A 15258-nucleotide genomic window follows, 5' to 3' on the forward strand; every position below is an offset into this window, starting at 1 on the left:
CCACCAGACAGGGATAGTGTGGTTGTTGCGTGGGATCTGTTGTACAGATGCCAGAACTGGGTCCTCTCTGTCTTGGACCACCTCGGCCACGGGGAGCACTGTTCCCCACACGGTTCGCCGCGTCCCTGGATACCACCGACGCGCTCTGCTTGGCACTGATCAGAAGTGGTTGTGGCTGAACGGTGGGGGACAAACAGACACTTTAGCCGTTCTGCTTCCACTAAATGCCGAATGATGGTGGTGGCGGTGGTGTTGATGAAACGAAATGGAGCAGAGCAGGGTGTATTAATTGTGCGCCATGAATGACAGGTACCACAAGGCGGCCCGGGACGGCTACCTGGACCTGCTGAAGGAGGCGACTCGGAAGGATCTCAACGCTCCGGACGAGGATGGCATGACACCGACGTTATGGGCCGCTTATCACGGCAACCTGGAGGCTCTGCGGCTGATCGTGGGGAGGGGGTGGGTATGATTTGTGCGTGCGTAAAAGGACACACGGTCAGAAGGTCTCCCATATATCATGTCCATCTTCACACACCGCGAAGCCTAGGTCACCTGTAACTGGCTGCATTAATTGACTGAGTTTGAGGACAGGACAGGCCTTGACATAACACTAACCTCAGCCTTTGCTCCTGACTAAAAAAAATGCATTTAAAAAAGTTTATTTATGTATATTTACCCATCTGGACAGCATTGAAATGATTCTACAATAGCAGCAGCAAAACAACAAAAAAATAGATCAAACCCACGGGACTTTTTGCATGCCTGTATATATCTTCTTAGAGGATGTGGGTTTCTTAGCTTTTTAATATATTCTACTTTTTAGAAAAAGCTTTGTTAACTGGAATCATGAGTAAAGCTCTAATATTGTCATGACACCGTTACCCTTTACATCAGCCTCTGGATGTCATGCACTTAGTTTATCTTACATCTTAAATACATGATGATCAATATATAGTGTATCATTTTCAAAGCTAAGTAGGACTAATACCTGTGTAAAACCAAAAACCTCTGTCCTTTCATATTATGATACTACTCAATGCTAAGTGACCAATTTTTATGAAAAATCATTATTTCTTATAAAAAAGAATGTTGCAGACTTTCAACACTACACATGAGTATATATACACCATGACTAATTCATGAACTCTTATTTAAAATGGATTGTTTCAGCATTTTCTTTTGACAGTTCATCACGAGGAAGCAGAGCATGCATTGCATAATTTCATAACAAAACCAGCAACAAATGGCTCATCAAACTAATAGAAGACTAAATAATTTCAGAAGGCCAGATCATGTTATAATGCCCGCCATACTTCAAGCACAATGTGCTAATGTGATTGGTATTTACACACGACATCCCATTTCTCATCATAGCTGGTTGACCTGGTTTGCATGCCAGCAAGAAAAAATAGGCCCATTATGACTCGGCTTAATTGAAGGAAGTATAAAGGGGACAGCATCATTCATCAGTGCTTAGTCGGCTGAAAGCAAATTATCAGGAAATGTGAAGCACATTTATTTTTAAGACCCTAAAGTTTCCTGAAACACACCAAAGAATGCTATCAGCTGTTGTGTAATTCTGAATTTAGTATTTCCCACAAGATGGGTGCAAACACGTCTGTGGTGGCATTCAGCTGTGAAGGACATACCTTTATTGATAGCAGCAGACATAAACCACAGATTGACATGAGGTAGTAAAATTAAGCATTAATAGGTGTCGTAACTCAAGCTCATAAGCTTGTGATGTAGTGAAGAGAAGTTTAATGTTGCTTGACACATTCATGGGAAAGATGCCATGCCTGCTATATATGGCAGGTATACTGCACTGGGTGACTTGCAGTAACATCAAACTGTCATAGCAAGTGAATACGCAAACAGCCACAATGTGATAAAGAGCAGGGGACAGATAAGTGAGCAGACCTGTCACTGGTGTGGTGAGCATTTTACTAGGACAGTCTTAAATTATGACATAAAGATATCATGTTAGATGTCTGCTTACTCTGACAATCATATTGCATAGTGCAAGTACAGAAAGTGATAAATGTATCTCAATGTAAAACTCCCAACAGAGATAATCTGTATTTATCTTTTCACATCAATTTACAGCCCTGTATGTTCCTTCATCTATAGCCCCTTGTTCGCAACATAATTCCAGTGTTTGATCGTTGTTTTATTGTTGCTTTTCAGGGCTGTTTGCCATTTGCTCTTTATCACACACACCACGACAAGCATTTCCCTTTATTTCAGTGCAGATGAGCTTTTTCAGCTATTTAAACCTTATCCTGCCCAGACGAAAAGAACAGGGTGCTGAAATCAGAGTGCTAATCGCTGCGCAAGTTGGATCTGGCAGATCTGACACGCATTCTCTGTGAAAACCTTACAGCGTCATCCATCAATAATACATCTGCATTTCGACAGTAGCTTCAGTCCTTTGCATCAAATATTTAGCAGTCTGTATGTGGCTACATTAGAGGACACAGACAAGACACAAGGCAGCTCAGTAAGCATGTAAATATCAGGGGGAACACCAAACAAGAGAACTCAAAACTGAAGGAAATGAGCCAAAACGTTTAGTGCTAGTGGTTACAAATAAGCCGTATCTCATATTAAAAGTATATCCTGCTTTCTTTTTACCATTATCAGTTATTAATAAGCTACTTGATGGGTTTGAAAAAAATATTAGTAATGAGTAAACAAATAAGCTTTAATAGATTTGTATACATGGCTTCTGCAAAGTAATATACACTGAAAAATCCCTATACATATCTGTGTGCCATGCCATCCAATCAGCTGCAGTTCTTTGTGTTTCAACTTAAGGAATTCAACGTGACATCACCAGCTATGCACAATTGTGTTTTTTGAGTCAGACCTATGTGGCCTCCCCTGAAACGGGATACATGTAGTGTAGCAGTGGTGCTGGCAGCCTGTGGTCATATTACAGAGCAGCAGCAACAGTGCGACAAACATAGAGGTAACCCTAAGGTCGTGGACAGGGATGGCTACTTTTACGGACACTGCTTATCAATCCGGTACTTTAACAGTATTCTTATAGGTACTTTTGAATGCTTTTTATTGTTTGTTTTGTTTTTTTAAGAGAAAAAATAAACACAGAATACAGATTGCTTTATTTTCTCATATGTACTGTGTAAGAATTAAAATGTGTATAGACAGTAATGTGTTGATAGGATGATCAGAGCACTGTGGACAGTGTCACAGGTTTTAAAATAAAATATCATGCAATGTGTTTCATTAGCATTCCCAGCATATCAGAATTAAAAGCTCCACCTTCAGTAGATAGTTAGTAAATGTCAGCACATTGTGCTGATACAACCTGTTTCATTTTTCACTTTGAGTATGAAGTTAACGTAGGACTCTGACTGCGTGATTTTAATAGTTTAGTGGAGAAAACAGTTAAGTACTTCCTCTACCTCTAACACCAACATTCAGGCAGAGATTAAAAACTAAAATATATTCTGACAGAGTTGACTGGAGAACATTTACTTAATTATTAGGTAATCTTCCAATATTGAGTTAATTCTGTGCTGTTATGAAACAATGTTCCTGGTTATCAAAGAATGGACAAGAGCTCTGTACATAATATATCTTAACTGAATGTTTCCACAGTTTGATTGTGTTTCTGCTCTGACATACAAATGACTTGTTACTCTTGTGGCAATGAACATTTTCTGCATCAATCATAGTGAAGTTTGATCATTGTTTTAGACGTTTATTTCTCCTCCGTGGTCATCTGTGTGTTGCTGCCCAGAGCTGCTCAACCTCTCACATACTAGAGTCTTCCATCAGATACAGATCTGTTCAGGATTTAGAAACCAAACATGCACCATAGACACACAGACATCTGACACGTCTTATGGTGATGAGATGGAATGTGCAACATAGCCATCTTCTTACTTTCTAAAGCATGAGAAGGGTAAAAGTTTCTTGTTATTTAAATGTGGCCCTTGCATAATTTTGATCTCAGTGTGTAGGATTGTTTCATTTTCAATCAAACCTACTTTTCAAGTTAAAGCCTTTAAAAATGAGTCCACAGCAGATCAGTGGTTGTTTTCTGAAATAGCAACGTGGTGTTCAGACTTGAAATTATTAAATAAGGTCCCATTTACAACCCACGGATGGTCATGAGTGAGTCATCTAAAATGCAGCCAGAAAGAATGCAACCCTTGTACATAAACGGTCTCTCAATCTAAACAGAGATGGGAATGTTTATCCAATAAATTCTTCTCTGAGTCAAAGGGTTGTATCTAACATCTTTCCTGTGTCTTACAGAGGGAACCCAGACAAGTGTGACATATGGGGGAATACGCCACTCCACCTGGCAGCTGCCAATGGTCACCTCAACTGTCTTTTCTTCCTGGTGTCTTTCGGTGCCAATATATGGTGCCTGGACAATGACTACCACACACCATTGGACATGGCGGCCACAAAGAATCACATGGATTGCGTCCGCTACCTGGATTCCATTGCTGTCAAGCAGGCAGGCCTCAATCCCAAACTGGTCAGCAAGCTGAAGGACCGGGCATTTCGTGATGCTGAGCGAAGAATTAAAGAGTGTTTGAAGATGCAGAAGAAGCACCACAAACGTATGGAGCGAAAGTTCCATAAGGAGGCCTCGGAGGCTTCTGCGTCAGATGTCATGAGCTTTTCCAGTTACACCAGCAGCTCTCTTAGCCACAAGCTACGCAACTTCAACACAGCCACCATCAGTGTGCCATATTCTCAGGTTAGGATTTGAATTACTTTCTTGTGAAAGGCATGAGTTAGTTTGTTTTGCATTTTTGCATGATTCAGTACAGTGCCAAAACAGGACAAAACACTAAAATGTTCATAGTGACAATGCCATCAAGCTGTATAATTGTTTTTGCATGTTCACCATCTACGTTCAGCCTACTTGCATACTATCATTTGCTAATTACCATTAAATTACAAGTTTACTTAATTGTTTTATTTGGTTTGAAAAATACTGCAAATCATCCAAGAGGCTTCTGTGGAAGCTTTTTGGTTCTTCTTTAAGAACCAAAAAGAGAAGTCAAGTTGCCTTCTGTGGAAGTTCTTCAGATTACTTGGTAGTTGTTAAGATATTTGTTAGACTAAAGTGGCCTACTTCTAACACTACACCTCTACCATGTGTAAGAGCTTAACTGAGACCACTGGTAATGTGAAAAGTATAAACAAACATGAATTTTGACTAAAATTTGTCAGTATAAATGTAAAGAATACACTAACTCCAAGAATATTTGACTCTAACCTGAAAACCTTTAAATGTGCCTCATTGCTTGTCCTGTTAGGTGACTCTCCATGCCACAAACCGAGGGAAGACAAGGATCCAGAGAAAGCTGGAGAAGAGGAAACAAGGGGATGGTACCTTTAAAATCTATGAAGATGGAAGGAAGAGTGTGCGCTCCCTCTCAGGACTTCAGCTGGGTAATGATGTTATGTTTGTCAAACAAGGGACTTACATCAACCCAAAGGACCGTGGACGGCGCAATGTTCGTGACATGTTCCCTAGAGATAATGACGATGCCATTTCACGTGCCATGAGTGAGCCAGACCTCCACGGGCCAGATGTAGACTATTCTGAGATCAGCACAGACTCTGGACATGATTCCCTGTTCAACCGACCCGGTCTCGGCACCATGGTCTTCAGGAGGAACTATGTAAGCGGGGGAATGTTTGACCTTGGCAGTCGAGATACAGCCAACGTGGACCGGTCGAGCAACAATGTGCGTTTACGCAGTCGGCTGCAGCAGTATCCAAGTATGGATGAAGACAGCATTGGCAGTGCACGCAGCCTGCAAGAGAGGAACGTGGAGGAGCTGCCTTGGGAAGAGGTTGAGTTAGGGCTGGACGATGATGACGAGCCTGACACAAGCCCTTTGGAGGTCTTCCTTGCCACGCAGAGCATGAGCGAGTTTTTCTCCATCTTCAAAAGGGAGAAGATCGACCTTGCAGCACTGTTGCTTTGCTCTGATCATGACCTTAAGAGTATCCATATCCCCTTAGGACCGAGAAAAAAGATCTTAGATGCCTGTAAGAGACGGCTAGAAACGATAGAGGATCCTGACTGCATCGAGGACTCAGAATTGTGAGTGTTTTTCAGTTATACACTGTAGCAAGGAAGTATTTGAGCAGATATATTGTTTTTGTTGTGTCTCAATACTCCAGCACATTAGAGTATAGAGGCATACAAACCTACATTTTAAAAAACGTGTTGTTTAATGACCTAGTGCATAATGTTTAAAGGTGCTTTGTGGAGAAGATAATATAATCATCTGTTAGTCAGTAAAATATTTTGAATTCAATAGGAAGAATTTGAATTGCATTACCCACATACTTGTGCATGTGCACAGCAACAAAGAAGCTAATAATGCACTCATAATGAATGCAAACCCACTGACTGCAGACTATGACCAACACACATCAGACAACTTATCTACCAGGCCTGTAGGACTGCCATCTTAATTTTTTTTTTTTTTTTTTTTTTTTTTTTTTGTTTTGCCTTCAGTCTGGTCTTTATCAGTGGTGAAACACATGCTCACTTTGGCCTGATGTCAGATGTCTGACTTTGCCAGTTGAAAACTTTCCACCACAAAGAACTGCTTGGTCTGCATATTTACTATTACTGCCCTGTTGAATTATACTAAAACTATAGAGTTATGTATCAAAAGGGCTGTGACCATTCTGAAAAATAATTTAAGCTGAATTATCAATGCTTTAACTACAACTTTATTGTTTAAATTCGTATTCTGGCCAAATCACAAGATATGTAATATTTATACACATTTTGTTCCCTGTTTTTCTAGAAACTGAGAAAATCTCTCATGAACAAAAGTGTTTTTCATTTATAAACATGGCTTTTTAAATTATTATTATTATTATTATGATTATTTTTTATTTATTTTTGTCCTTTTTCTGTTCTGCAGATAATCAAAGTTGTTGGCCATCATGCTGTGTGCTCTTCCAACCGTAAAGGTCTGTGGAGTGAATGTCACATACGGGCAGGAAGGATTTCATGATCGACCTCTCCTGGTAACTCAAAGCAGAAGGGATACTGTCATGACATATATATCATGCAAGAAGAGAAAAGTGTCTTACAAATTAACAGGATTGTTTTACAATGTTGTTTTTGTTCGGGAGGATCCTTAAAAATATCTGTCTATGTTGGTTGTTCAGAGTTCACTGCACTGCATGGTTTCACAAACTGAAAGATGATTATCAGAGTGTAGCACTGTGCAGTGTCATTGTATGCCATGTGGCATCATTATTAACAGAAAGTTGATTGTGGGGGTTTCTGGCCCCTGAAAAGTGTTTTCCCCTGTGGGGTTAATCTTATATCCTCATGTGCCTGCATTGCTTGTGCCTGTGCATTTGCTTAAAAGTGTTGTCATAAATCCCTTGATGTTAGCAGCATTTTAAGCAACATTTTAACCTGGAATTATATTTCATCTCTGTATATGTTTACATACAGTAAGCCAAGTGTGGCTCACTGGTAAAGAAAGCCAATTGCTCATTAAGATGATTATACTATTTTATTGTAGTGTTGTAAAGTAATACACAGTATTTTGAAAAAATATATAATACACAATACAACATGTTTCATCATAATAAGATTACATGAGGAGATGTACTAACTTTTGTATACCACTCATGTTAGTCTTGACAATATGACAGTTTTCCAACAGTTCATACCTTACTTTTTTTAAATGATATATGTCTGCACAAAGTTAAACATATGTTAATGCTACTATCTCAACATATTTAATACCTTTGGTGGATTGTAATGTAAATAAAAACACTAATCAATGCTGTTAATTGTTTCTGTAATGTATCCATGTTCTCCTTATTGCACTCATTTTCCTGCTATATTATATCTCCAGCTCAGACCAAAGATTCACAGAGCATTCTGTAAGCTGTGGCTTTGTAAGGCAGGGTCAAAGCTAACAATAATGGTACTAAGGTCCTGTTCGGAGTCATATTTCTGTGAATTTGGAGCATTGACAGCAGAAGGGTAAGCTTACATACTACGATCCCACTCACATTAAACACTGTATTTCATATGATTGGTTGCTTTACTAAACATTTTTAGGCAAAACCCTAAATTACAATAATGGGCGATTTAGTAATTTCCACCAGAATATGAAGAGAGTTCAGAAGGCTTTGAAACAATATATCAACCACTGTTGGTATGTATTCATGTTTTCATAGTATTTACAGTTCAATGAATAGCCTGTCTGAGTCATTACCTGTTTACAATGACAGGATTTTATGCTTCTGCCAAGGCATTGGTGTGTATGGGTTTATGAGAGAGTGAGACAGACACAAAACAGGGAGTGGAAAATGCTTGTTTTGGCATCTTCAGCTGAAGCGATAATCCTCAGAAACTGCACACATACGTAAGAGAAGCGTCATTGTTGCGTCTGTACTGCATGACAGGAAAAAGGGAGCTGTAAAGGAGATAAGTGGAATTGTTTGGAAGCTTCATGCCTCTGACATAACACTCCTATCTACAGGAAAAGGAAACTCCCACAAGGTTACTTTCAGTAGCACTAAAGGTCCCAGTGAAATAATCAAGTGTATGAAATATGAAACATAACTATATATAATGCATTAGCATCACTGGAAACAGAACCCTGATGCAGTGGTTTTCTCATCATATTTTAAAGATAAACCTTAAAGCCCAACTATTTTAGATGAGAAATTTGTAATTGACCGCGAGGGAGGATGTTTATTCCTCTCTCTGGCAGGCATATAATGCACTCATTTCCTCCATTTATCTCTGCAGCCTGCTGTGTCATAAGCTCAGTGAGACTGGATACACGGAAAAGAGAGGAGTTAAACAAGGGAGGGGTGAAAAATGAGAACACTTCAGCTGGCTTAGCACAAAATACCCTAGGCGTGGTTCTCAATTCTTTCCTTACGCTCTACGAGGGTCTTTAGATCTTGGAAAAAAACAAGGAAAAGGCAGATGTAAGTGCAGACAGACTTGTAGAAGTCTAAAACAACGCTAAGGCAGTTTGAGGTTTAGAGAATCACTGAAACATGACGACTCTCAGCAGTAACAATGACGAGAATTTAAAGGAGAATCGACACAATGCCGATGTAAAGGAGGAACTGGAGGACACATCGCTGCCAGAAGGTGTGTTATGTGACTCTTGCATGGACAGCCCCAGCAAGGCACTAAAATCCTGCCTGACCTGCATGGTTTCCTACTGCGAGGCCCATCTCAGACCCCATTTGGAAAACGTCAAATTTCAAAACCATCGTTTGGTGGATCCCCTCCATGACTTCGACTGCCAGGCTTGTGAAGTTCATCAGCTTCCCATCAAACGATTCTGTTTGATGGACGGCAGCTGTGTCTGTCTGGACTGCGAGATTCAGGAGCATGAAGGGCACACGATTTCATCAGTGGAAGAGGCACGAGCACAGATTGAGGTCTCAAAAATACAACACACAATACAATGTATTCATTATGGAACTTTAAATATTGTGAAATGCATTTTTAATTTGCCTTAAGCCCTAGGAAGAAACAGAAAAATTATACTTAATTTAAATTTTTTTTTTTTTTTACACCAAATGGAAAAAGTGATTAAAATAATTTTGAACATGTCAGTAATGGTCTTACATTGGTTTTCAACATGTGATTGTAATTGAAGAACCCAATGCAGCATCTGTTGTGCTCTCGTTTGCGATGATTATTTGTAGACTGAGCTGCAGAAGAAACACAAAGAGATCAGTGAGAGTGCCTCGGCAGCTGAGAAAGCAATTGGAAAACTGCAAGACAATAATGATTTAATTAAGGTAATCCTATGAAGACAAATATTACATCGTACTCCCTTTTGTGTGGATTAATTTCATGCACACATGTCTGGTTTGAATATGCTTTTCTAATTTTTTTCCCCTTTTCTCTTTCCTTCAGTCCTCAGTGCAGGAGGTTTGTTTTATCGTTGAACAGCAGTTCTCCAGGCTGCAGACAACCGTGGAGGAGGCCAGAAAAGGAGTGGTGGAGGTGCTAGAAGGAGAACAGAAAAAGGCCCTCAAACAGGCAGAGGGCATCAAAGCACATCTGGAGCAGAGAAGAGCACAGCTAATGAAAACACTGGCTCAAATGAACAAACTGTCCAAAAAGAAGTCTGATGTTGACTTTCTGCAGGTATATGAATCGCTGTACATAACAATGTGGAGAGATTACATGGGCCAGTGGGTGTGAACACATTCAGGTGAAAAGTCTCATATTATATGGGATTAGCACAGGATGTTCTCCAAGACTAAGACTTTATTTTGAATGACAGTGTGTTTATGGTGTACACAGTTCAAGACGGCCACACAACTTTCTAGTCATTTCATTGAGAAAATTTCTGAGTTTGAATGAGCATTTTCTTAACAATATTATTTCACATCACGGAACTTAATACATGTTAATTTTGGTTGTTCCAGGAGTACTCAGAGTGGACAAAAAGAGAGGTTAATTCATGTGTGCCAAGTGTGCACATTAACCGCATAGACCATCTGACCTCTTACGTCCATGCAGTGACTGATGCATCGCAGGAGCTGCGTGACCTGATTTTATCCACCTATAAGGAAAAACTGAGCAGTATTTGCAACAGTGGTAAGTGTATTTCATATCAGATATTTTACCTCACATCTTCACTGGCTCCTCATCTTCAGTGAATGGTGCCATGGGGTCTTTTTAGCCATGCTAGCAGTATGCTTCTATGGTTTGCAACTGGCCTCTATGTCAGTCCACTGCTTTGGTCCAGATTGAAATATCATCCATTATCTATACACCGCGTAATCCTCATTAGGGTTGCGGGGGGCTGGAGCCTATCTCAGCTGACTTAGGGTGAAGGCAGGGGACACCCTGGACAGGACCATTTAGAATTACCAATTAACCTCAGCATGTTTTGGGACTTTTGGAGGAAGCCGGAGTACTCGAAACCCACGCATACACAGGGAGAACATACAAACTCCATGCAGAAAGATCCCAGGACTGAAACATCTCAACAGCTAATACATTTAATTTTGCACAGATTCAGCATCTGTAGAGAATTAATGCTAATGACTTTGGTGAGCCCCTATATTGGTCTATAGTGTTACCATCAGGTTCACATTTCTGATTTTAAGGGAAATGTTTCACAACAACAAATGGCTGGATTGAAGTGATATTTTGTAAATGTATTCATGTTCCCTGTATGATGAACTGGAATAACTTTAGTGGCCCAAATATATTTTATTTAGTGTTATCATATTTTACATCTACAAAACTAATAGTATTTCCGTTAGCTTCAGCTGTACTTCGTGTTTTGAGATAATTACAAAATGGCTAGAATGCTGATGAAGCACTGCTGTCCCAAAATACTGCCTCACCTGCTAGCTGCTAGCATGGCTATAGTCTCTCTTTGCTCATTTTTAAAATTCCTTTTTAGTTTCAATCTATGAATAATCATTCTGCACAATGATTAATTAGGTACTAAATCCTCGATGCCAGAGTCTTCACTTTCATCCTTGCCTGACCCTGAGACCCGAGACGACTTCTTGAAATGTAAATACAGTTTTCAATACCTTATGTTCCATGTTTCCTGTTTGTCAAATTGTAGCTGATAAATCTCACACTGATTGTATTTCCCCCTGTTCTAGATACAACGAGCTTGACATTCGACCCGGACACCGCCCATAATTTTCTGCGTTTAATGGAGGACAACAGAAAGTTGACCAATACCAGCCCATGGCAGCACAGCTACCCAGAGCACCCCAGTCGCTTTGAATACTGGCGTCAGGCAATTACTTTGGAGAGCCTGTACCTAGGGAGACACTACATTGAAGCAGAGCTGAGTGGGGAAGGTGCGCACGTTGGTGTCACCTACAAGAGTATTGATCGTAAGGGAGAGGACAGCACTAGCTGCATCACTGGGAATGATTTTTCCTGGTGCATGGGAAGGAACAGCCGGGGTTTCTCTGCCTGGCATGCCGGTGTGGAGACAGTCTTGGAAGTCACTGACATCACCCGGATTGGTTTATATCTTGACTTTCATCGAGGTTCTGTCTCTTTCTATAATGTTACCGGTCCTCTGAAGCTGCTTCACATGTACACCACTGATTTCATAGAGCCCTTATATATTACAGTTTGGCTGTCAAAGAAAGACAATGTAGTTTCTCTGATTAATGCAAAATGATGGCTAACAAATTACCAACACCTTCAAGCTAAGCCTGTAAAAGAAGAAAAACAGTACATAATAAATGTTCAATGGGACTGCATAACAAGGTACACAAAGATATTGTACATAAGGATTATTTTTCTCACACTTGTCACAGAAGGTTAAATTTACTACCATCTAGTGGTAACTGTGCAACATGAATGTGGGAAGCCTCTGCAGCAGAAGACATGTTGGAAATTTACTGCAGCTTTGTTGCAGCTTTACTGCTTTAATGCGATAAAAATGACGGAGAAAAGACACAGTTGAGTGCCAATAATTCTTTTATTTGTCTTGCAAGTTCATTTAGTGATTAAAAGCTTCAGTGTCTGTCAGCAATTCATGCGCTTATTTGCATTGCTTACTTATTATAAAGCTATATTGTGTATGATGCATGCACTGTGAAATCATCATGTTAAAGCAAAAATGCGTCAACATTGTAATCCTTCACATACACTAAGTTCAACTTCAAGCATTAAAAGCTGTTTCATTGTCATCATAAACTGGATTTACAAAGTGCACACCTGTCTGAGTCACATAGAGTGAATTATTTGTCGAATATAGATCAGGAATATCTGGCAGCATACTGGGCTTGTCAAACATGGGATTGTCAAACCCATGGTCAAGAGGGTCACTCAGGGCAAAATCATTGTTTTTCTTTGTGCTTCTCAGAGATGGCATTGAAGGCATTCTTGGCTTTTTAACAACTCCCTTACGAATAAGGACAACCACGACAACAGCGAATGTAATAATAATTAAAACTCCAAACACAACTCCAACCACCATCCCTGCACTGCTCCCAGACTGACTGCTGCTGCTCCCAGAGGAGGCTTGAAATTCAGCCTCCACAATTCCAATGGTAGTGCCATGAGAGCGAACATCTTTTAATATGTCCCGGGCCAGAGTCTCTGCCTGTGCTCCCTTCTCTTGATCCAGAAGAACTACTTGGATCTCAGGTGTAGTACCAAAAGGAATGATCTCCATCAGCCGTTGTGAATTAAACACTTTAGACATGCCCAGCTGGATGGATTTATATTGTGGCTGGACAAGAAAGATCTGACGGATTCGTTCTCTGTAAGCCTGCAGGTTGAAACCTGTGTCATATTTGATGGTAACAATGGCACCACACACCTCACAGCAATGTCCTACAGGGAGGAGAGGCTTCTTGCAGCTCACAGACTCACATGTTACTGTGCCACAGATCTTCTGATTGTTCATAGAGTTCCCGCATTCACAGCCAGAAGGATCCCCACAGCCTGCGTGTCCAACAGTGACAGCAGACGATCCGTGAAACTGCAGTTGGCCCGAGCGTGAGCTGAGATACTGGGAGAACTCAGATGTGCTGCCAAACATCTTCCCCAACACAGACACAGATTTGACAGGGATGCTAGACTGACTGGAGCTGGTGTCCACGCTGAAGGATGAGAGGGCTTTAAAAACAACGTCGTCATATTGGCAGGGGACACTCTCCTCATGGACCGAGAATAGGAAGTTTTCATCATGCAGGTCATTCAGAGTTGCAGCTGTTTGCCACAGAGCTGGATTAAACCACTGAAGAGATGCTGGATCTTTGAACTGGGCCGTGACACCTGCTCCACAGTCTGGGTCTTGTCCACTGACAACATAAAACCCAGCTCCTGAATTGAGGATGAACTCTCCGTCAACTGGCAACCTCATCTCCTGCACAGCATGTGTGGTCTCCACAAACACAGACACTTTTCTTTGCGCTGAAAACTGAACTGTATCACTGCCACACGGAATAGCTCCTTTGTCCCAGTTGGTTTTATTCTCGTAGTTGGTATCAGGAATCCACTGTTTGTAGAGGGCCTCAGCTGCCCCAACAAGGCAGAAGAGCAGGAGGACATCTGGTGTTTTCAGCATCTTGAATATTTGTGACAGGCAGATTGAACACTTTGTGACCTTTGTCTCCAACCTTGTGACTAACACAGCTCAGGTGCATGAGCTTTACCTGACATCAGCATGCTCAAGCAGGTGACCTGTAAAAGATTCACCTTTTCTGCAATAACAGACCTGCATGAAGATAGGAATTTTGTTTATTAAGTTAAAATTTCTTTTGGGATTAGAAAATGTCTATTTATCCTTTTCGGTTTCCTCTATTTCTATTCTTTTGAACAAATATCTAAGAACTATCTGAATGTGGAATTTCTCTTATTTTCTGTTCTTTTTTAGGTTTAGGTAAACTAACAAAGATGACTAACATCTAAAAATAACTGTGGGATATTTAAATCATTAATATTTATTATGGTTTTTAAAGCATGCAAATACAAATTCAGTAAAATAATTTCTACCAGTCCTCCAAGGCCCTTAGTTACTTTAAAAGTCAGCCGTTGTTTCATGCTACAACCCTTATTTGCTGAGGTTTTTTTTACTGGAAACTGTAATAAAACCAAACAACCTCTGAATCTAGTTTAACTTTTGTGTGGTCTGTACAATATATGCTCTTTCTAGGACACTCTTACAATATGTCACCTCATGGTTTCTTATTGAAAATGAAGGTAATCCACTTAATTCACACACATCATGTCACTTCAGTCAGTCAATAGTAGATTTAAAGTAGGACCTCAAAGTACTCATAGAGATTAGAACTAGTTTAATTCATTACTGGTGTATCATACGATGCTGCAGAAATGTATCAGCATAAAAGAAATCATAACACATAACAGTGACTAATGATGAATTCATTCATCAAATACAATACATACTGTATGTATTATGTTTGCATTGTTTGTGATGTTTCCAAAAATGATCAAATAAGAGATTTGGAAATTGTTTTTTTTTTTTAAACTGCTTTGCACAATTAAAAACTGCTTTGTTGTTTTTGTATATAATATCATGTGATGTTCCGCAAGAGCAAAGTTTCACTCTGCAAGACCCAAACAATTCTGTTTCGTGGAACAGGTGTCAAGAAGCAAAAACATAAACATTTACAGAACCTAGATTTTCCCTCAGGCAGTGGCTCCCCTGCGTCACAGTTTCGTACCAGTATAGATTAGTGTATGGAACATCTATAAAATATGTGGCCGAACAG

General features: G+C 40.1%; 3 protein-coding genes across 4 annotated transcripts; 2 read left to right on the plus strand and 1 right to left on the minus strand.

Moving 5' to 3' along the window:
- Positions 1 to 110: 110 nt before the first annotated feature.
- On the plus strand, positions 111 to 7833 carry ush1ga (Usher syndrome 1Ga (autosomal recessive)). 2 transcript variants are annotated; one of them, XM_035945504.2, is made up of 4 exons: positions 112 to 462; positions 4291 to 4744; positions 5310 to 6106; positions 6945 to 7833. In XM_035945504.2, exons 1-4 carry the CDS (start codon positions 299 to 301, stop codon positions 6946 to 6948), a joined length of 1419 nt encoding a protein of 472 aa, XP_035801397.1. In that variant the 5' UTR covers positions 112 to 298; the 3' UTR covers positions 6949 to 7833. The 2 variants fall into 2 exon arrangements, with proteins under 2 accessions (XP_023120148.1, XP_035801397.1); XM_023264380.3 differs by lacking the exon at positions 6945 to 7833 and having other exon boundaries at positions 111 to 462; positions 5310 to 6110.
- A 998-nt stretch (positions 7834 to 8831) lies between these two features.
- LOC111564612 (tripartite motif-containing protein 16-like) lies at positions 8832 to 12730 on the plus strand. The gene is made up of 6 exons (XM_023264295.3): positions 8832 to 9453; positions 9724 to 9819; positions 9938 to 10171; positions 10456 to 10627; positions 11486 to 11560; positions 11656 to 12730. The coding sequence occupies exons 1-6, from the start codon at positions 9061 to 9063 to the stop codon at positions 12189 to 12191; spliced, it is 1506 nt and encodes a 501-aa protein (XP_023120063.1). The 5' UTR covers positions 8832 to 9060; the 3' UTR covers positions 12192 to 12730.
- On the minus strand, positions 12476 to 14143 carry amn (amnion associated transmembrane protein). The gene has a single exon (XM_023264400.3). The coding sequence runs from the start codon at positions 14088 to 14090 to the stop codon at positions 12678 to 12680; it is 1413 nt and encodes a 470-aa protein (XP_023120168.1). The 5' UTR covers positions 14091 to 14143; the 3' UTR covers positions 12476 to 12677.
- Between the last annotated feature and the right edge of the window lie 1115 nt (positions 14144 to 15258).

This window comes from Amphiprion ocellaris, chromosome 19, assembly GCF_022539595.1.
Source record: "Amphiprion ocellaris isolate individual 3 ecotype Okinawa chromosome 19, ASM2253959v1, whole genome shotgun sequence".
Classification (NCBI taxonomy): Eukaryota; Metazoa; Chordata; class Actinopteri; family Pomacentridae; genus Amphiprion; species Amphiprion ocellaris.

What these genes read in the sequence shown, in the direction of transcription:
- ush1ga (XM_023264380.3), top strand. Translation starts at nt 299, where the DNA reads ATGAATGACAGGTACCACAAGGCGGCCCGGGACGGCTACCTGGACCTG. An exon ending in CGGCTGATCGTGGGGAGGGG is followed by an intron (nt 463 to 4,290) that starts GTGGGTATGATT and finishes TGTGTCTTACAG; the next exon opens with AGGGAACCCAGACAAGTGTG. An exon ending in TCAGTGTGCCATATTCTCAG is followed by an intron (nt 4,745 to 5,309) that starts GTTAGGATTTGA and finishes TTGTCCTGTTAG; the next exon opens with GTGACTCTCCATGCCACAAA.
- LOC111564612 (XM_023264295.3), top strand. Translation starts at nt 9,061, where the DNA reads ATGACGACTCTCAGCAGTAACAATGACGAGAATTTAAAGGAGAATCGA. An exon ending in AGGCACGAGCACAGATTGAG is followed by an intron (nt 9,454 to 9,723) that starts GTCTCAAAAATA and finishes GATTATTTGTAG; the next exon opens with ACTGAGCTGCAGAAGAAACA. An exon ending in CTGATGTTGACTTTCTGCAG is followed by an intron (nt 10,172 to 10,455) that starts GTATATGAATCG and finishes TGGTTGTTCCAG; the next exon opens with GAGTACTCAGAGTGGACAAA.
- amn (XM_023264400.3), bottom strand. Translation starts at nt 14,090, where the DNA reads ATGCTGAAAACACCAGATGTCCTCCTGCTCTTCTGCCTTGTTGGGGCA.